At 38.2% G+C, this 22,211-nt stretch overlaps 1 protein-coding gene across 1 annotated transcript in view; it reads right to left on the bottom strand.

Annotated features, from left to right (window-relative positions):
• Positions 1 to 22,211, bottom strand: part of LOC149780080 (contactin-like) — a 302,136-nt gene that overhangs the window by 39,568 nt on the left and 240,357 nt on the right. Inside the window, exon 15 of the mRNA XM_089936841.1 lies at positions 21,165 to 21,294. Coding sequence (XP_089792967.1) covers positions 21,165 to 21,294 — 130 coding nt within the window. The remainder of the gene's footprint in view (positions 1 to 21,164; positions 21,295 to 22,211) is intronic.

Genomic DNA, 22,211 nt, shown 5'->3' with positions numbered 1-22,211 from the left:
CTAGATTGGCGCGAGAGCGACTAGCCGCGATTAAAAAATTTATTCCTGTTCGTGACAGTGTTAGACAAAAATTACAATTACGACAGCAACAAAAGGAGATTTTTACAGAATCCGCCGAGGAATTATTTAAACCTGTTACAACAGCTACTGAAACTGTTAAAACTGCAATCGTAGGAAAACCCGATCCTACTGATCCTGATAAGGAAAAACCGGGAGTACTTGAAGTATTACAACAGCATGGAAAAACTTTGGAAACTATTTCGGATAGACTTCCACCTGTTGCAGATCCCACTGCTGCAGGTCCAGTTGTTGCAGGTCCAGCTGTTGTTGCTAAAAAGATTAAAAAGAAGGAAATTATCCCCGCCGCTGAAAAATTTACCCCAAAATTTATTGCGGCGGTCAAGGAAACAAGGGAAGATAAATTAGCCAAACTAACAATACGAGGATGGAAATACAGGGATTTAGCTTTGAACAAAGAATATCATCTTATGAAAGAAAGTGATTTTGTTAAAAATGTTTTTCTCGTATACTATGATAGAAAAAGGGCTGGTGGTGAAAAATATAATGAATATTTAAAAAAAATAAATAAACTTGTAAATCAACCACCGTTACCACGTCAGAAACCTGAACCAGCGCAAGATCCTCTTTCACCACCGTTACCACGTCAGGAACCTGAACCAGCGCAAGATCCTTATCCTCTTCCACCACCGTTACCACGTCAGGAACCTGAACGAAAACTTAAAAAACCAGCGCCGCCGCCTTTGGAAGAAGAAGAAGAAGAAGAAGATGAGTATAAAACTCCTCCTATTTCTCCGCATATCACTTCGTTTACTAAGGACGAGTTAATAGATCAAATAGACGATTTAGGAAGGAAAATTATGAATTTAAATAGGGAGAAAAACCTATTAAAACAGTTTCCAATACCTAAAAGTAATAAACCTAAGATAATAAAGGTAGAAAAAGAAATAAAAATTTTAGCTGATAAAATTAGTGAAAAGAAAAGGGAATTAGACAAAGTTCAGGATTTAGAAAAAATAAAAGAAAAGAAAACAGGTAGTGGATATAACAATCACATCTGTCCTGATAATATCATTAATGATGTGTCCCGGTTAGAAGTTCTCATCGGAGGAAGACGTGCTGGAAACAACTCTCGGGAAATTATAAATGAAGCCGCAGATATCTGTCAAAGACTATTTCAGCGTGGCATTATGGATATTGGCGTTTACCGGGGACTTATTGATGAACTCGCGGATGGTTACTACAGTGATTAGTAAATTTAGTTAGAGAAACAATAATTAAATAAAATGATTGTGCATAATTCTCAGCTTGGACACGCTAGCGTGTTACCAATCCGCGTAGTGAACTCGCGATTACCTATCTACAAAGTAACTTACGGTGATGGTCTCGGTGATACAATTACTGGTTTGTTTTCAAGAATAGCCCCTAAAGCGATTCCAATTGCAAAACAATTGTCGATGAAAGCTATTGATGTTGTCAAAGATAAGGCCCTTGGCGGTGTTGGTGATCTCGCCACGAAGGCATTTCAAACAATCAAAGACAGATTGACACGATTAATTCGCAGACCAAAAACTATTAAATTATCACCGCCGGTGAAACTACCGAGTACTACGCTTATGCCAGCGGGGATCAGTAAAGTAATAAATCAGGCCGCCAATCAAAAGCTTGCAGAGCTTGTAACCCAAATACCCGAACAAATAAATACGAGCCTGATATCAGGAAGTGGATTTCGTTTTAGAAGACAATAATTTTATATAAAATGTTTAAACGCGTATCTGATCCCGCGTTCGATATGGAAGCACCAACACTTAAGGATGAATCCGTGCGCGATTATCAGTATTATTCTTACGAGGCAAGAAATCCCAATCAGCGAGGGCGAATTGAATTACAAGTTCAGGACACAAGTAGATATTTCTTGCCCGCTGAAGCATTTCTTGAAGTCACGGGGGAACTTGTAACAAATGTTGACGCTAATACACCATACGACGCTAATATCCAAGTTGGGTTTGTTAATAATGGTATCATGGCACTATTCAGAAGTGCCTCATACAGTATTGATGGGAAAGAAATTGAAACGATTCAGGATAATGTTGACATTGCTACAACAATTGTCGGATTAGCACGATACTCAGATGATTACACAAGATCGGCTGGTCCATCTATGATGTTCGCTAAAGATAATTATGATGAACCAGATGGACGATCTGCTGTTGTAAGACGCGCAGTTAACCGTGCTGCCCCCCCCCCCTTGTTAATGATGATATTGAAGATTTATATTTTCCCAATCCGAATTATAATTTAGGATTTAGGTCGCGTCAATTAATGTTGGTAGATCCACAGAGAAAATTCTCATGTGTAATTCCACTGTCTCACATCTTTGGTTTTTGTAGAAATGTTCGCAAAGTTATTTTTGGTGCCAAACATTCGGTTATACTCGTACGAAAAGGTGACGACAATGACGCTATTTGGCGATCCGCTGATGCTGGTGTTGCTGCCGGTAAAGTAATATTACTTAAGCTTGCTTTGTGGATGCCAGTAATGTCTCCATCACTCACTGAAGAGCAACGGTTACTCTCTTTTATGGACACAGGCGGTAAATCACTAATATCATGGTTGACAACAACAACAGATTCTATTCAAGGTGCCGGTGCTGGACAGTTTACTTGGCATATCTCATCACAGCAGGGTGTGTCAGCGCCGCGACACATTTTTATAGCACTTCAGGCTAACGCACGAGTAAATAGTCAAGCACGATCGCATATGATATTTGATAATCTTGGAGTCACTAATGTTTCGCTGCGAATAAACGGGCATCAAGAACCATCCGAGGATATATTAATAGATTACGCAAATAATCAGGTCGCGCGTGCGTATCATCGTCTAATGACATTTATGGGACGTGATCAAAATATTGATACTGGGTTGCAAATATCACAGTTGGATTTCACAACGCTATATCCGATTTATTACTTTTCGCTGGAACATCTTGATCTAACCAAACAATCTGTCGTTGATATACACTTTAAGGCTAACGTTGGTGAGTTTCCCGCTGGTGGTTTTAGAGCTGTCGCGGTTATACTCTCCGACAAAGCAATGCTGCTTGAAGGTGTTGGGGGACGAATGAGAGTTATTGACGCTCCCGTAGAAAACATGTAATGATTTCCAAAAATATACAACAATTAAATTAGTTTCTGAAATATAATGTCATACAGTCACGTTAATGTCACCTTGACTTCCGGTCAAACAAAGAAATTGCAATCGAAGAAAGCAGGCGTGTGCGGAACATCAATAACACTAAAACGAGATCAACTTGGTAGTGGTCCAAACAAATTGTCATTGACGTCCACTCAGCTTAAACATTTTAATAAGGCATTAGCAGCAAAAACCGGTGTCCGACTTGATTTTTCTGTTGCGGCTATCAAAGATATGACTAAAACCGGTGGAATATTTCCTCTCATCCCAATACTCGCCGCTGCAATTCCAGGATTACTTGGCGCAGCGGCAAAGGCAGCAGCGTTAGGTGCAGTTGGAACCGCAGCTGGAATGGCACTAAAGAAGGCAACGGGAAAAGGATACAAGAAAAAAAAGGGGAGCGGACTAAGACTACCAGGAACTCCCGCATCATGGTATCCAAAAAAAATCTAACGCCGAAACACTTTGTGTTTCCAATGAGCAATTTTGATTTACTCGATGCTGTTAAAAAATTGCGTATAAAACATTTCCGGGGGGTATTTATGCGAGATCAATTACCGACGCGGCCGCGGAATCCAGAAACTGGCATTATTAATCTCGACAACAAAGACGGTCCTGGAACTCACTGGGTTGCTTACGCGATCGATCCACGGGGAATTATCTATTTCGATTCGTACGGATTAGCACCGCCAGTTGAGTTTCTCAGGTATATTTCCAGATTTTCAATTCCAGTATGGCAGTCGACGCTACCAACACAAACATTAATTGATCCACCTATTTGCGGAAACGAGGTTTTAAATGTTCTTGATGCAATCTCGGAAAATCCAGCAGCGCCTCCTCATCGAGTAGTGCACGAATACACCGCATCGAAAAACGCTAGCGTTTCCAATGTTTCGCATTTAAAAAACGGTAACAAGAATAATGGTTGATATTTACGGAAGATCTTCCACGCGAAGAATTAAATCAAGCACAGATATTGATCTCTCAAAATATGCGACCCGAGATGAAATCGATAATCTTTTGGATCTAGCCGGAGTTGACCGAGATGAGGTTGCTGTTTTTCAAGACCGGCAAGGAAAACTGCGAACAAGCAATATTAAGTTCAATGACATAATTCGCAGAGTTCTTGGCGCGTCCAAAGATAACTTCGTCGCATTTACCGATGATGGCCACATCAAGGATTCGAATATATCAATCGTGAACATCAAAGACAATATTAATAGCGGCGTTGATAAGTGTGTAAAAAAAACCGGTGACGTAATGACGGGGGAACTTAGCCTCGGCGGTAACAAAATAACTGCGTTAGCGAATCCTGAATCCGACCAAGATGCGTCAAACAAACAGTATGTGGACATCACTAACAATAAACTAAATACGCTGCGGTCAGAGTATGATGTTCACGTAAGCGGGTTTAAAAGACTCCAAAGAAACTTTCAAAAAACTAGTGAATCCGCCGATAAATTCTTTGGGGTTCCTCCTATCGCCGATGTAAAACTTGCTGATATCAAAACCGATATTAACGATATCAAACAAAAACAAAACAATATAATATCGGGTATTCCTGAGATCGTTAACAAAACCAGTTTGATTAAGGTCCCCGCGAACGTTACTCCCGGGTATATCGCCAACATTGTATTCACGATCGCATCGGGATTCGCAACTTGGTCACAACAAAACAGTACTATCAAACATACTGCAACAGTCACTGGAATATACAGACTGACAATAATCTCTGCTGTGGAATTTAAGATATCTACCAGGCATGATTTAACTAACAGTTTTTCCCGAGTTGCGTCTGTGGTGATAAACAAAACAACCGAAGAAATTTTTACGCTACAGCCTGAACCCGCACAGGGATTAGCCACAGTCAATTACTGGTGGTGTTTGGAATTCGTCGCTGCAATACCCGGTAATTGAAAATTATCAGTAATTGAAAATTATCAGTAATTGAAAATTACCAGCGATTTTAAATAATAATGTCAACATTTCCACGAGAACCGTTAACGGTTCCAGATGCTCAGCTGTATCGATATAATCAAGTCCGTGAGTGGCAATCTGAGTTAAAAACTATCATCGATGATACCAGTCAAAAGGTAAAAAAATACAAACGACGCATAACAGTGTTAGATATTGCGGTTTATTCAGTATCCGCTGTTGTTGTATCCGCGGGAGTAATACTATCAGCGATTGCTCCGGTGACAGCCGCGGTCACAATCTCGATTTGTACAATAACGTCCGCGGCAGGAGTTTTCAGCATCATAGCAAAAAAAATATCTTCGTGCTCGGTCACAAAATTACACGATTACATGATAAAATTAAATGCAGCCGCGACCGCATATCAGAAATTATCATCGATGATATCATCAGCGTTAAACGCACAATCGTGCGAATCCGCGTCGATATCAGATTCTGAATTCCAACTAATGTCAGATGTATATAATGATTATTTAAAAACTAAACAAATAAATAATGACAACACCGCAGGAATTACTTCAGCAAATAGTTACAAATACAACACCGGTAAAAACAACGATGATATCAGTATCATCGACGAAACCAGAATTCAGCATTAATTTTCGAACTCCTATTACCGTAAACGAAATCGCGTTGGCGAAACTTAGTGTGTATCACAGCTGGCCCAATATCAGGTCGACACCATTTTCTGGTCAGCAGCCGAATAATTCCCTTATTTTTTCGTGGAAAAACAAACCTAATGATGTTCCGGAATGGGATAAAATTACACTGCCCACTGGGAGTTATCAAATCGAAGAAATCAACGCGGAGATACAACGCCAAATAAAACGAATTACCGGTAAGGAACCCAAAATATCTATAACCGCGCATGAACCAACGATGTCTACTATCATTGAAATCTCAACACCGGGATACTCTGTTGATATTTATAACAGTTCTATTCGAACAGTACTAGGGTGGCCACAAAAACCCCCAAAGATTAAACCGGTTCTACCGCCATCAAAGTTGGATTTCGAAACTGATAAACAAGAATTGCACGACCTCGAGAACAGTTATTATTTTCTTCTCGCGGATCAATTAGCGGCACAAGCTGGTACTTTAACGACCAATCCTTGGAGGGTGGAAGTTCTGCGGGGCGGGGTAAATTTTTATTACCTGCTTGATGAGATAGAATCTGAATTATTTATTCCGATCACGCAAGCACATAACCAACAGATAGAACTGTTGCGAGAGCACTTTCGAGATTATATTTATGATTTAACTAATCTGGAAATGCAAAGTGTTTCTCGTGATAAAATTATTGCAACCGTAGAAAAACTAAACAAACTTGCATCCGCGACAGAAACTATAAATCAAAAAATAATTCAGCTTGTACTGGATTACAAGGATGTTTCCGATGATGCTCTCAGACAAAACATCAGAGCAGATTTTGCAATTCAGTTTCGCGTTGACATAAATAAGATTTCAGATTTTAAGTTTCGCGGATATAACGCACCCGCGCTGCGAAAATCAGTCCAGGATCTCATCGAGGAATCTTTTAAAGATATTCTTGCCGCGTATGCAAAAATAAAACCAGAGCCGGTTATTTTAAAACACGATAACAGCAGATCATCCGATGGCAGACACATCTCACCGGGAATTGTAAATATTACAGATGTCGTCACAGTTAATCTTGTATGTGACATCATTGACGGTAGCTACAGCGCTGGAAACGTTTCCGATGATAACACAGCCACGCAAGGATTTATCCTGTATACGTTCACACCAAAAGATCCACCGGGTTTTTTGATTGTGCAAGAACCAATCAATCCCGTTTATCTGCGGTGTAATAATCAGTGGTTGTCAACGATAAATTTCAAACTTGCTGACCAACGAGGAAATTTGTTAGACCTGCGCGGTGAAATAATCTCGGTACACTTATTAGTGAAATCGTAAACGGAAACATCCTTAACTTTCAATTACTGATAATTTTCAATTACTGATAATTTTCAATTACTGATAATTTTCAATTGGGCAAGTAAAAAATATATAATGTATTATCACAAACGAGTATTTATTTACGATAAAGAGATTCTTGAACAAGCAATCAGACAAGCCTTTAAGTGTCCCGGGGAAATCCCATCGGTGGTCATCCGAATAGGTAATCGCGGTAATGAAAATTTTTTATTAACAGAAAATCAATTACAACAGCTGAGAATGCAAAGCGTTTTCGACGATGTAAGTATTGCTCGCAGTGTTTCTCAGATGATTAGTATTGTGTGTGATCGATATCAGATTCTCAATTACGCTCACTCGTGTCTGACTCCGGCGCAATTACACAATTTAATTCAAGTTGACCCGTAACAGAGCATCATTAACAGTTTTACTACTTGCGAGTTTAGACAGTCTTTGAATTTCCTGATACAATCTCTGATTATCTTGTGACAGTCTCTGACTGTCTTGAGAAATTCTTTGAATTTTCGCAGTCAATCTCTGATTGTCCGTGATGAGTTTTTGATTTTTTTCTGTAATCTTTTTTTTTGCCGCGGTCCATTTCGCGAGTGTTTCTTTTGATCGCGATAACAATTTTTGACTGTTTTGTGACATTTTTTGATTGTCCTGTTGCAGCACCTGATTATCTTGTGAAATTCTTTGAATTTCCGATGACAATTTCTGATTGTCTTGATGTAGTCTCTGACTGTCCGCAGTCAGTTTCTGATTATCCGCGACAAGTCTCTGATTGTCTTGAGACAATCTTTGATTGTCCGCAGATAAGTCTTTCGGAATCGCATCAAGTTGTTGTTGTAGTTGGCGAATTATAAGATCTTTCGATGAGACTTTGTTTCGAATGCACGCGGGATTATCCTGCCGCCAAATATCATAAATTCTACCATACCCAATATGATACTGCCGTGCAATATCGCGAATTGGAATTACTTCTCGGGCGAGTTTTATTTCTTGTATTTGTGTTTCCGTAAGAGTAATTTTTACCATAATAATAATACCGCAGAAAAAAAAAACAGGCAAAAAAAATAAAATGATTAAAAATCTTGGATTTTATCTCAGATTTTTTTATTTCAGAAATTGTTATTGCGATTACGATAACAATTATTTGGTAATTATGATAACGATTACGGTGATAATTACAGTAATTGAAACGCTAGCGTTTCCGAAAATTGTCCAACGTTAAATTTACAACGTTAATTTTTCGAGTAGTTTATCAAGTTGCATGGAAAGACCCTTTCCAGCCTTCTCCTTTTCGAACACCTTTCCAATTTCCGCGAGGATAAATTTAATTTTTTTTGCGACCGCGATAAATAAAGTTAAATCGCGACCAATAATAATATCAGAACGCAACTGCGTATCAAGTGTTTTCATTATTCTGTATTCGTTTTTATGAGTTTTAAATCCTTGTTCGCGGGAATCTACTACATCATCGTACTGTTCGCGCAACCAAACCGAGTTGAAAATTTCATTTGAGTGAAGTTTAGCAACTGCATCAAGTTCAACGCAGAGTTCATCAACGCGAGTATCATCCATTATATACTAGTATTTTTTTTTGTTTAAATTGAGTATATCACTGAAGTATAATCGAAAAAATCTTATTCTGAGTCCTCAGACTTGAGTCTTCAGACTTGAGTCTTCGTTGGACTCAGAATAAGATTCTTCAAACTCGGAGTCTGACTCGAAGTCGGACTCAGGTTCACGAAAAGTTATTTTAGTGCGATATTTTGGTACGTAAACAGTTTTTGTTACTCCGGTAATATTTCTGTAAATCGACGCACGGTTTATATCAAAATATTTAGCCGCAGAACTCATCGAAGGAAATTCTATTTCATCGTCGGCAGTGACAGCGATAACCGGTCGAGGAGGGTTCCGCCGCGATGGTGGTTTATTAGCACTATTTTCCTGCTGAGTAACAATTCGCAAGTTTGTCACACGGTTATCTGTTTTATCTCGGTTAATATGATCTACAACCTTTCCCACGGGAATTAATCCGTGATAGCACTCAACAATAAACCTGTGGGCGCAATAAGATTTTTTTTTCCCCTCTTTGTGAACTGTTAATCTGCAATACCCGGTGTTAGTTAATGCTCGTCCAACTGGCTTGCCTCGGACGCAGTGTCTGATTGTTCCATCAAGGGAGGATTCGTAGTTGTTGTACAAGGGATGTTTTCTGAATTCCATGCTATGTAAAAGGTAATTTGCTTGTCTAAATGATTGATTTGTCTCTTTGCTATATATTCTTGTACTCCGAGTACACGATTGTGTTTCCGCAGGTAATATCTTGCAAGTTCTCGAAAACTTCTACCTCCGTGACTCAAACACAGTTGTGTTTTTCCTCTGACTGCAACCCCGCAGATTACGCATGATACGCACCCGGAAGATCCTCTTTTGACGCTCTGATTGTGATTCGCACAATACTCTCCTCGGCATTTCCGATTACAGATTTGATTTGTTGACAGTACTTTCCACGAACAATAGTTTTCAGGCATTATACAATTACGATAATTTTTAATTAGATGCTATTTTTGGCCTTAAATATATAGAATGAATCAAAGAGTCTTTGATTTTGATTGGTTACGACAAATACTTCGTGTACGCGGACGACCGAAAAAACTAGTGTTAAATAACAAAATTAGAACAGCTAAGAGAGAGTTTCGTGATGAAGGAGCATCTCACGTTTGGTCAACGCACCGATCTATCTCTGGTGGTGTTATTGATGACGGCGTTATGACAGATGTTATTGCGAGAATTATCATTAGACGTCTCGGTGCAACGCGGTATCACATACAGATAAAATTTATTACTAAAATTATCGATGATGGTGAAACCAGATGGATTATTCGCGACAAGAGGGAGCCTATACTTGACGCCCGAGGAAGAACTGTTTTACTAAGCGGAAATTCTAGACCGGGAATGTTAACAGGAATTGATACACTGTATTACGCTCGGGCTTACCCGGCGTCGGCGGTCGTTTACGGAATATATCCTGTCACGGCGGGAGATATAAACAGACTACCCCCGATGAAAACATCAACAGTATTAAATTGTGTGGCCGAACGGATAACGGAACATTTTAAAAACGCAACGCGGGGGAATGGTTTAACAGCAATCAGACAAAAAAAAATAACCGAATGGGGTAATCGGGTCAAAGATACAGGCGCGTCAATTAATGACGTTGCCGAGTTGGAAAAATCATTAAAATTTCCTATAACGGTATTATCGTTAACCGGTGAACAATTATATAAAAGTAAATACAATTCCCGTGGAGCTTCGATAACAATTATTGACCATAACAGCCACGCTTGGACGGACTCAGTTAAAATATTTCCGCGAGATCGCGTCGTAAGGTATTATTCCGGAGATATGTTTGATTGTATTTATCAAATGAGTAAAACCGATCCTGTGTCTGTGTGGTTATTTAAAAGTTCTGAAATTGGTAGTTATGACCAGTTCGTGAAACCAAACGGAGAAATATATAGAACCGCGGAGTTACACGCGGAGATGAGCGCGCTCGCGGAAAGATATCCAACTGATGACGCTGACAAAAAATTGCTAACTTGCTGTTTTACTATTCCAAGTGTTGTCGCACACACTGCAAGACAAAAAAATAATTGGAAACCAACTCCGATCTCGCTTCGTGAAGATATCCAACAGAGTTGCGTTGAATACGGGCACGGTGGTTTATGGAATAAGCCATTTAACGTCAACGAAATGATATCAGTGGATATGATTGCGTGTTATCCTGGAAGTTTTCTTGGCGGTGGTGAATGCGCTGAATACTTTGCGCGGTTTGGACACCCCACAAATTTAATGGCACGGGTAGTTATTAATGGACCATTACCTGACTTTGACTTGACGGGATTTGCTCGTGTGGAATCATTCGAATTTGCTGCGCGGCTACATCCTATTAATTACGTTTGGTTTGGCAGACATTTTTCTGAAAAGAAATGGGCGCCATTTCCGCTATTGCGGTTTATGATTGACAAAAAAATCTTAGTATGTGTTATTGTCAGTGAAGCCATTATTTGCTACGCGAAACAAACTTCGGTTTGGTTACCAACTCCACAACGCGGCCCGATTCCCGATGATATAAAATTAATCTGTGATGATGCATCCGAAGAAGAATTGCAAGCACTAGCGTGGAAACGCGATGAGCGCAACTGTAAAGATCTCGGCCGAAGATTAATAGGTAAATTTACTCAAGGAGGAGCGTTTGATCATAAACAACATCACAGTCGCTTGATTATGAACGAGGAAGAATTAAAATTCATTATTGCTGATACTACTGCGAAGGATACGTTCTGTTCTCGCGAAGATATACTACTGTGCGGAACGCGATTAGGGACAGTTGTTACTTACCTTGACGGTGATTCATCCCAATACACCCATTTGAGATCTTCTATGTTAGCTTATGTTTCCATAAATTTATTGTCTATGGTTAACAGAGTTCCCAACGCGGTACGGGTTGCGACTGATTCGTTTTACATTACCCAGGAAGAATTAATCGCGTTAGATTTACCAATATCGAATGAATGGGCGACTTGGCGAGTAAAGCAGGAAGAATTACACGAGTACTGTGAATCAGCTGATGTTGAAATCAAGGATGAATATCGTAAATCTTTAACCGTATCTTTGTTACCCTCGTTGTTGCCTTCTGTGTACGATCCAATTGCTAGACACAGAATAGTTTATCTGAATGGACCCGGAGGCTGTGGTAAGACAACTCGTGCAATCGAATTATTTCGCGGCGTTGATATGATTGTGCTAACACCGACACACAGACTTGCCAGAGAAATGACACAACGCGGTGTAAAAGCCTCTACGTGGCACGGCTTTTTCAAATACAGTGGCGGTACGTGGACACCCGATCGAATGGGAACGAAATATATTCCTGAGAAAATTATCTGGGATGAGATAGATACTGTGTCACTAGATATATTACGACCATTACTGGATTGGTTGTTAACAAAAAATACCGCAATAGTAATGTGCGGTGATCACGGTCAACCACCACCATTTGTCGGCGAATCACCACACACGTGGTTACGAGGATTTGTTAACTACTACGAGGAAATGTGTGATGACATCAGAGCGACCGATGACACATTAAAAAAATTTAAAAAGTTGATTAGACTGCAAACCAATGAAATCCAATGTGGAATAATGCGCAAGGTAATTTCTAGGACTTCGTTCAATAAATTTTTAACCACGTGGAAACCAGATGATTTAATTGTCGCAAGTAGAAAATCAGTCAGGGATACACTTCAGCGGCGACTATTTCAGTTACATCAGCAGAAATTTCCAACGTGGGAAGTTCCGTTATGTTATAGACCAGATGATACACGATTACAAAATATCGAAGTTAATATTCCAGGACGCGCAGAGAAACAAAATTTAGTATTGAATGATATAGTAACAGTTAACGTCGATGCGGTCGAAGATGCATTAGCGATGAGTAAATCACCGTGGGTATTAGGATATGCTATGACGATTCATTCCGCACAAGGATTAACTATTTCTGATACAACTGTTTGGATTGTTGATGACCGCATCGAATGGTCAAATTTAGTTTACTTGGCCGTGTCCAGGGTAAGGAAGATGGATCAGTTGCGAAGGATTGTATTAGATACGTCAACGAAGTCAGCCGCGAACACGTTAACACAAAAAGATCAAATAGGAAAAAAATTAAACAGTTACCGACAAAGCGACAAAAAAAATAATAGAGAATTTAACTTAGATGTTGAATTTGTGTTATCGTTACGTGAGCGTCAGAATAATCACTGCGCGAGTTGTAATTGTTTATTATTATGGCAGTATTCGAAAAACGACCCAAGACAATTTACCGTAGATAGAATAGATAGCAGTCGTGGTCACACATGTAAAAATGTAATGTTGACCTGCCTTGAGTGTAACCGACGCAGAGGTGCTGCTGCAGTTATTTAAGTGCGAATCACTTTAGTGATCGGGGTGGTAATTGCGTATCCGCGGGGATCACCTGAAGTTGCTCGTGTGTGAATCCACGCTGAGGAGCTGTCGAATCTAATCTATAAATTGCGTTTCTCCCAGTTGATCTGGTCACGCTGGATATCTTATGTGTAGTAACACTCCACGTGGGATCAGTTGCTCTTTTTTTTCCTCCTTCTAGTTCACCGGGTTCATATAAATACCTAACGGTAACATTACCCAGCAACGGGGACGCTAACTGTTGTCCGCGTGTACTAACGCGGGGTATATATTTTTTTGTGATTGCATTTACAGGTTTCATATTAATTGCTCTGGTAATTTCATTATTCAGTGCGTGGATCACGTTTGGCAGTCTTGCAACCCATTCACGAGATCTCGTATCGTAAATAAATTCCCTCGCGTACTGGTATCCGAATAATCTCTCAGCGAGTGTTCTATTAAATCGCTCAACAATTGCCTGATCGCGATGAATTTCAGTGTGTCCTCGTCGCACGGTAACGTTATGCTGCTTTGTCAACGATGATACCGCGCCCTGAAATTCCTTGCCAGGATCAACTTGTAATAATCGTGGCCAGCTTAGAGGTCCTCGTTGATAAATTCGCGAAAACGCAGAGGCGACTTCGGACGCTTTTTTAGTCGCTAACGGTTCTGCTTCCTTGTATCTACTAGCAACATCAACTACTGTTAGCGCATATTTGTATGTTCGGCCGCGAACAGTATCATGAGGTAGGAATAGTATGTCAGCCTGATGAACTTCATTAGGAGTACTAACATCAAAATGTGCAAAGTTGATTTGTCTCGGCGGTGGTAGGTAGATTTGCCACACTGCTTGTTTTGACAGCCAATTTTTGGCAACCTCGCGTGTTACTGATGCCGCGTTGGCGAGTTTATTAATTGCTGAGTTACCTCTCCAGTATCCGATTGGAGAATAATAAATCGCTTGCATTTTTATTTAATTATCCAGCCCCGATTACTAATTTAGATTTCATCGCTGATCTTATTAACCAATTAGCGAGTGACTCCTTAAATGATTTATTTTTTATGGCGCCGAGTGCGTGAATTAATTTCACATCCGCGATATGCCTGTCTTGCAGATCTTTACTTCGATAAGCAATATCATGCATGTGACACGCTGCGTCAATAGCGTTTATCGGATACTCTCCCGGTTTTGGTTTAGATTTTTCATCCAATCTGATATCTAGTCGGGTCCCTGGACCACAGTAATTGTATCCTGGGAGATGTTTTTCTCCGGGATATTTACTCCAAGGGGTACCTGGAAGTCGTCCGAGCGCGGCTGCGATGTCACCTCCGCGTTTGTCAAGCTTTTTTTTTGAAATCTAAATTTTTTTGTGCCACATTTTGTGCAAGTACCAGAAAGTGCTTGCCTGTTATTTTTTGTTGTAATGGTTGTTATATCGTTTGTGGAGGTTCGCGCCTTACACTTTACACAATATAGATCCATAATTATTATTCCTTATATACAAATGGAAATCACTGATTTTTCTGCGACGCGAAAGAAAGAACCAGTCAAGCATAATTCAGTGCTACCAAACTCAATCCGGATGATTATTATAGGACCGTCAGGATCGGGTAAAACACAGCTGCTGTTGAACTTAATAATGAAGTGGATGAAGTGGGATAAGATGTATTTGGTAGCACCATCTGTGGATGATCAGCGATGCTATGATGTTATAAAAGATTTTAATGAAAGTGCAAAAGCGCTGAGTGACGAGGATATTGTTGAATTTATAACTGATATTGAAGAAGCTCCGTCTGTGGAAGACCTCGACGGGGAAATAAATAACCTAGTAGTGTACGATGATATCATGCTGGACAAACAAAAAAATCCTGCAAGAATATTTTCCCGGGGTCGTCATAAAAACACTGATGTGATTTATGTTACGCAGCGTTACACACAAATTCCTAAAGTGATCCGCGATAACTGTAATCTTCTTGCTGTGTTTAATGGAGTTGATGTTCACACGCTGAGAAATATTCATCAAACCTGGTGCAGCGGTGATATGGATATTGTCAAGTTTAAGAATTTCTTTAGTCGCGCCCAAAGAATCCCGCACGGATTTGTTACAATAAATTTACACGATCCGCGGACACGATACCGTATCGGACTTGATACACTATTTGCAACATAAGAATGTTTTTCTGAAACTCATTTTCGGAACTGAAAGTTCTAATGCGAAGCATTTTCAGGAATGCGAAGCATTCCCAGAGCAGCAGAGGGACTGTGGACTCCAACACGGAATTTTTCATTACCGTATAAATTTTCAATCAAGCAAAAACAATTATAGTTTATAAAATAACCCGTAATTCAGCAAATAGACATCTCTATTGTCTATTTACTAAAAATAAGGGTTATTTTATCACAATAAGGGTTTATTTTATTTTATTATTTTTATAAGTGTTATTTTTACAAAATAGGTTGGTCTGTCCAGTCCCTCTGCTGCTATTAATCATATCCATTGGCGTTAGTCAACGGTCAGGGACAAGTTTTAGCTGGATACATTTTATATATTTTAACCCCAACGGTGACATTGCTCTCCCATATAAAGATATAAAATTAGTCACCTAGGAGACATATGGCTTACAAGTCAGGTCCAACTGCAAGCAACATAGGCTAATGCGCCGGCAGATCGGGGTCTATCTTGTTTGCTCTAGTGATTTTTTTCTAACAAACTACATATATCCCGACCTGCATGTTCATTATGCGACGTCAGATCTGGGTCTAAGCAGTTTGCGGTCAGACCTTACTTATGAGAGAGTATGTATAGTACTTTTCGTACATCTTGTTTATTTAGAACTAGAATAAAACAAAGTTCAACCTACCATTGTGGAAATCTGCTAAATGAATCCAAGGTTCATTATTTTTTAAAGTTGTAATGTAAATGATTCTTTATAGTAGAAACTGCAAACAACTGATTATTATTATTATTATTATTATTATCGTCTGCAGTGCGTGCTCATCCATTTAACAGCGTCGTCATCAGCGAGGTGCAGAGCCACAAGTCAACAGGGGAATTTAGTCAGTGGACAGATATTCACAATGTGTGACATGATCTGTAGAGCTCCACAGCAACAGGAAGAGTCAGTGGCCTGGCCCCATCGGACAAGGTTGGCTGTACAACGACCTTGTCCTGTCCGGAAATGGTTCAGCATGATCCACATATGTTGTTGATGGATGAAGCCAGGAGAGCAGACATATGGCTCAGCTACGATGGCGTGGTTTACAACATCTGTTGAAGACCACTCGACACTCCATGCTAAAATTGCTGTCATGTCCACCGGGAACGTACCTAACCAGTTTGAACGTCTCAAAATCAAGCGGACTGCTGATGTGAGGTGATCTCCGTGTACAGTGGAAGTTTCTCACTGGTATAGACCTTTGTCAACAACTGATAGGACGCCTGCCTATACGAGGACTTCAAAACCCAAATTATTTATACTAGTCCAATTTATAAAATTCTCGTGCACCAACAAGGAGGATACTTGCTTGGGGTAAAACACAACAGTTGTTATGTCCTGGAATTGCAAATACAACATTTTTCTGTACACAGAAATTACTATAAATACAGCAGATAGCATAACCTGCACACTGTCATCATCAAAACTTATGTGTATGCCTTTCTCACATTGATGAAATGTGTAGCATCTACATGAATGGGAGAAAAGTAAAATTCGTAGCATGAACTTGGCACATTTGAAATAAGTGTATAGAAACAATATACATTAGAAACTGGTCTTTACAATACATACAGTCAAAGAGTACAGTATAGCCAATCACGAAAACACCACCAAATACAAAATCCCATTTAAAACACATCCTACCTGACACTGTTTCTGCAGGAAGGATACATATGTACGTTGTATATATGAAGTACATAAGCACTAAAGTAGGACACGTACTGCCGGCTGAAACATGGTCTTGTTAAAGCCTATTTTTAATGCATTTGTAATCAAATTATCAAAGGATATGACGTTAGAAACAAACATTGGATCTATACAATAGGAATACACTGAAGTAGAGAAATGAAGATTGACTGAACGTTGACCTTCCTGTGGCTTGTTTTAAAATCATAGTTCATATGTAACCATATCCAAGTATGTCTTTTCTTTTTTTTAAAGTTTAATCGTTTCTCTACAAGTAGTTCGTTGTACAAATTTTTAGTGGCCTGCTCTCAGTGCCATTAATTGCAATATTTATCTTGTTATCAACAACGTAAAAGGAATTCTTACAATGATACATTTTAGGTTTTTGTTTTATATATTCCTATTTTTTAATGCAGCGCCTCAGCATTAATCCAATTGTTGGAGTTGCTGATGGGTAAATATGTTGCTGATAATTATCAACATTAACAAAAGAATTTGTAAATATTTACAACAAAAATTGAACATCGTAAATTTCCAAGTTTTTCTATAAAATAAATCAAATACGCATAATGCAGAAAGATCGATGTCATTTGTGGGGATTTTTCATTTATTTCTGATGAATGTCAAAAATTATTGTATTACGACGAATCTCCATCAGCCAATTTTTTCCCCTTAAAGTGATTATCAATTTATCATCATTAGCGAGATTCACCGGTTAAGTCTTATATTTTTTATTCAGGACTGGACGAAGTTTGACTGTTATTAATTTCGATCCCACCTTCTCTGTATCGCATCGAGACACAAATACCACAAGACCAATAGGTCAGTTTCATTTTTTTTGTTAGTAAGTAGGTTCTTACAGGTAATCATCAAAATTTTAAACCGAATTTCACCTATTGCTTGAGATGATGCATATATAACAACCGCTGTATGTTACTTTGAAAGACTTAATCACTGGTTCTTTCTTTGTAAGTGGAAACATTTTTTAATGACTTGTTTTCCATGTTATTTTAAAATCAATTATAGAATGATAAATATATGTTTCTCTTACCTCGCCTGGTTGAAGACTAAATGGACTTAGGTTTGGCCCTCGGTTTGTCGTCTATCGTGTCCAGTCTGTTGTGCGTCCATTTATTGATGGCTTTTTACATATTCAAGACTTTATTGCTGAGTTAATTTTCATGAACTTTAGTATATAAGCTTATATTATGACAGTATTGGATGATTTTGAAAACGACTGACATGTACTGTTGTTTAATACACGTCCTGGTATATGATTCACCAAGAGTGTTAACTAACTTTTCATTGGCTTGTATATCAGTAGGTAATGATTTCATACTGAAATTGTTCAAAAAGTTTCTTAAATTCAACCTTAAAAGTTGTTATGTACATGGATTTCAATTTAATTATTTACAGCGTACTCTAGGAAAACTGTGTTGTTTTCACCATGGTCATTTGCCTCATAGGTAGTAATATAGTAATACGGCGTAAGATGAAGCACTCCATCTATGACATGTCTGAGAGGTGTTAAGAATGAGCAGATTCTTGATATTGATTTCTTTTATTTAATTGATAGATGAAATATTTTTGTGACCATATATTTGCATGATTTGATTTAGAAGAATGCAGTGATCGCTCAGTTTCTGGCGCTGTTTTTGGTAGCCAAGGGCTTAGGAATACAATTCCAAAACACTCGTCCCTGCAATGAGTGAGTTGCAAAGAGTTACTCGTCCCTGTCCTGATTGTACTCATGACAATACACTTATCCACAACACTGCATACAGATTTACTCTGTGTGTGTGTGTGTGTGTGTGTGTGTGTGTGTGTTGGGGGGGGGGGGGTGGATTTGGATTTTTAACTTAGCTTTAACAGTTTTTCAGTCCCATTGTTACGATGTCTGCATTGTGGCTGTTTATAGTAATGTCAAGCACTGGGGCATCAAGCCGCGTCATGTCCAACGCAGTCACATTATCCGAACATCAGGCCGACCAGTCCAAACACGAAGCTCTTAATGCTGAGCGTCAAGCGAGGCAACTGCTACTTACATGTTTTAATACGTTTTTGGTATGACTCGGCCGGAGTTCGAACCCGCAAACTCTCGAATCCAAGGCGGACGCTCTAACCACTTAGGCCACCAGAGAAATTACACTTTTACTAATGAACCACACCCACACTCAAAACACCCCCATATACATACATATATATATATATATATATATATATATATATATATATATATATATATATATATATATATATATATATATATATATATAATGCAGGCTTTATGCTACAATGGGTCAACATCATGAAAAATATTATGTTCTAATGCATTGCTCCTTAGACAAACATGATAATAAGTTCAAGTTTTTTAAGAGAAATTGCACTCGCATATACAGTGCTTGATTTCGTTGTGTTATTACCGCTAACAGTAAAACCTTTCAGTATTCTAGATGTCCTACATTTCCTTTCCAATGTGCTAGCACGCATCGTTATGAGTTAAATATATGAGAAATTAAGATGCAGTATTTAATATTAGTATTTTCTTCTGGTCAGACATGTTTTGCTTGTCCCAGATCACCAATATTTTCAAGACTTTGACTTTACTTATACACTCTCACACCAAAAGAATGATGCCTGTGTTAATTTAAAGATGAATGCAATTAACTTTCACAGGAATAAGGGCAAGTTACATGCATTATGTATATTTACTTTTAATTTGTTAGTTTTTTCTCCTTGATTATAATTGTATGTTGTACTTGACCTTGTCCAAAATCAAGTTCATGTTATACCTGATCAATAGGTTTTATTTTTGTAAACAAATAATGCATAGTTAATATGAGTGTTAGTTAACTATGTCACTACCTCGTTCAACAATTCGACTGCTGCGACAAGATTATCTGCTGCATTGTGTGCAAGTTGGTGGTCATCGGCTGAGATACTTAAAATACCAATTTCGAATCTAAAGTGACAAAAAACTGCTTTTGAAAACTAATTACATGCTTATAGAAATATACACATGCCTTTTCCCTTTGGCATGTTAATGTATGAATACAGTTTCTGTCTTGAAAAAACCGCCGAACTGAAGCAACGGTAAAATTGCCTTTGAGATAATAAAAAAAATCACACAAGTTTTTCTTGTAACTTCTAAAAGATCTGAATCGTAAAGGTGCGAGATAGCTTATTGAGATAGAATCTTATCTACAATCGTAAAGGTGCGAGATAGCTTATTGAAATAGAATCTTCTCTACATCAAACTTACGCCACAAAAATTACTGAAAACTGTCACTGTAAATTCAAACACCATTAAAACATTCAGGGCTAAGGGTAAAACTGCAACATAATATATTCATAATATTTAACCATTTTAGTATCAGGTTACATCATGCATCTGTCTAAGATACAACATGTTTTAGAGTGACAAGGAGTAGGCAATGAGTATATATACATATGCTGTATTGAAAAAAAAAATTATATATATATATATATATATATATATATATATATATATATATATATATATATATATATATATATATATATATATATATATATATATATATATATATTGAGTATGACTTATATAAGAGACTTATGAACTCCTTCATGCGAGTTATTAATTGTTGTTGGAATTAATATATCGTGCGCGGGAGTGATAAGATGCGCACGAGAGTAAAATAACCACCGCACACATGAGTTATTTTTCTTTCTTTCCGAAGTTAAATATTTTGTGTCCTTACATTAATTATTCCCATGCGCGTGATAATAATTCCCGCGTGATAATAATTCGCGTGTGATAATAATTCCCGTGTGATAAAAATTCCCGCGTGATAATAATTCCCGTGTGGAAATTATATTCCTGTCAGCGTCGTAGAAGAGTCACTGTGTGGAGGAATCGTTGTTGGGAGCCCAGGGGACGAAGCCATCTATAAGATAATCCGTGCTAGGTTTTGATAGCTCAGATATAACTACGATATAATTAACAGTAAATACGAGCATATTTTTGTAATTATGATATACCTACGTCATATAATTACAGGATTCCAAATCGTACGTACTAACTCAGATTTTTTAAAAATGTCTAGTTTTCGGTGTGGCATTAACCATCTTCATCGCTTAGCGCTCAGATTGATTTTGCATTTGCTTACCTCTGACAGTGAGTTGTGCAGATACTGAAGTTTCTGAAAGATGAGTATGCGCAACACATTCGTATGCCCCGCTATGTTTCAACTGTGCGTTAACAATATAGAGTCCCCTGCTTCCCGGAATGTTCGTACTCTGAGAAAAAAAAGCCACCCCCACACAAAACATTAGCTTCCCAGAAGACCATGGATATATGTACCCTATCACAATATAATATAATATAATATAATATAATATAATATAATATAATATAATATAATATAACATTTATAGGTTACTGCATTTGTATGGGAAAATATGAACGAGTTTTTGGGATAGAATACTGCACGACCTTGGGAGTGAGTATATCCATCCGACAAAACGAGTTCATATTTTCCCATACAAAGTCAGTAACTTTTTTATTATATGCTCATTTTTTTATTCTACCTAAGGCTTAATTATATAAACAAAATACACTACAAGAAACAACGTAAATGAAGGTATGCCGTATTCCAAGCTAAATACACAAGCGCATATTAGCCATTACACAATAACAACATTATTACTGCGCACATAACTCCAAAAAGAAAAATTTGGACTTAGTCGCGCGCTCGACATAACTTTCGAAAGATAATGGCTTGTCTAGTTAAAATTGAAATTTGGAGTCATATTGTGAATGAATGTGCATTGCAACAACTTTTCCATTTGATCTGGAATGAATAGAATTTTGGTATTTTTTTCGATTCTACGAAATTTCGTGATTTTGGAATGGATTTGTATGTGACAATTCCAGATTAAATACATGGGATTGAAGAAGCTTGGGAGAAGCGAGTTGACATCTGCAAATGTGTTTCTGCTTCTGTCGCTGAATGTTTGAAATCATAATGTGGGGAAAATATGAAGTCTTTCAATTGCAATTTTCTAAAAGGCGCAATGGAATTTAATGCTTATTTCATTTTGAGTGCAGTAAGGAGGATGTAATTGCACTTATCATCGAAATTACAGTACAATTTCAAAATATGTAGTCAAGACTGAGAACCTATAACATGGCTCATGTAATTCGGATTTGCAGA

This window comes from Sinohyriopsis cumingii, chromosome 16, assembly GCF_028554795.1.
Source record: "Sinohyriopsis cumingii isolate HCF-2022 chromosome 16, ASM2855479v2, whole genome shotgun sequence".
Lineage (NCBI taxonomy): Eukaryota > Metazoa > Mollusca > Bivalvia > Unionida > Unionidae > Sinohyriopsis > Sinohyriopsis cumingii.
This window is presented reverse-complemented; position numbering and strand designations above follow the sequence as displayed.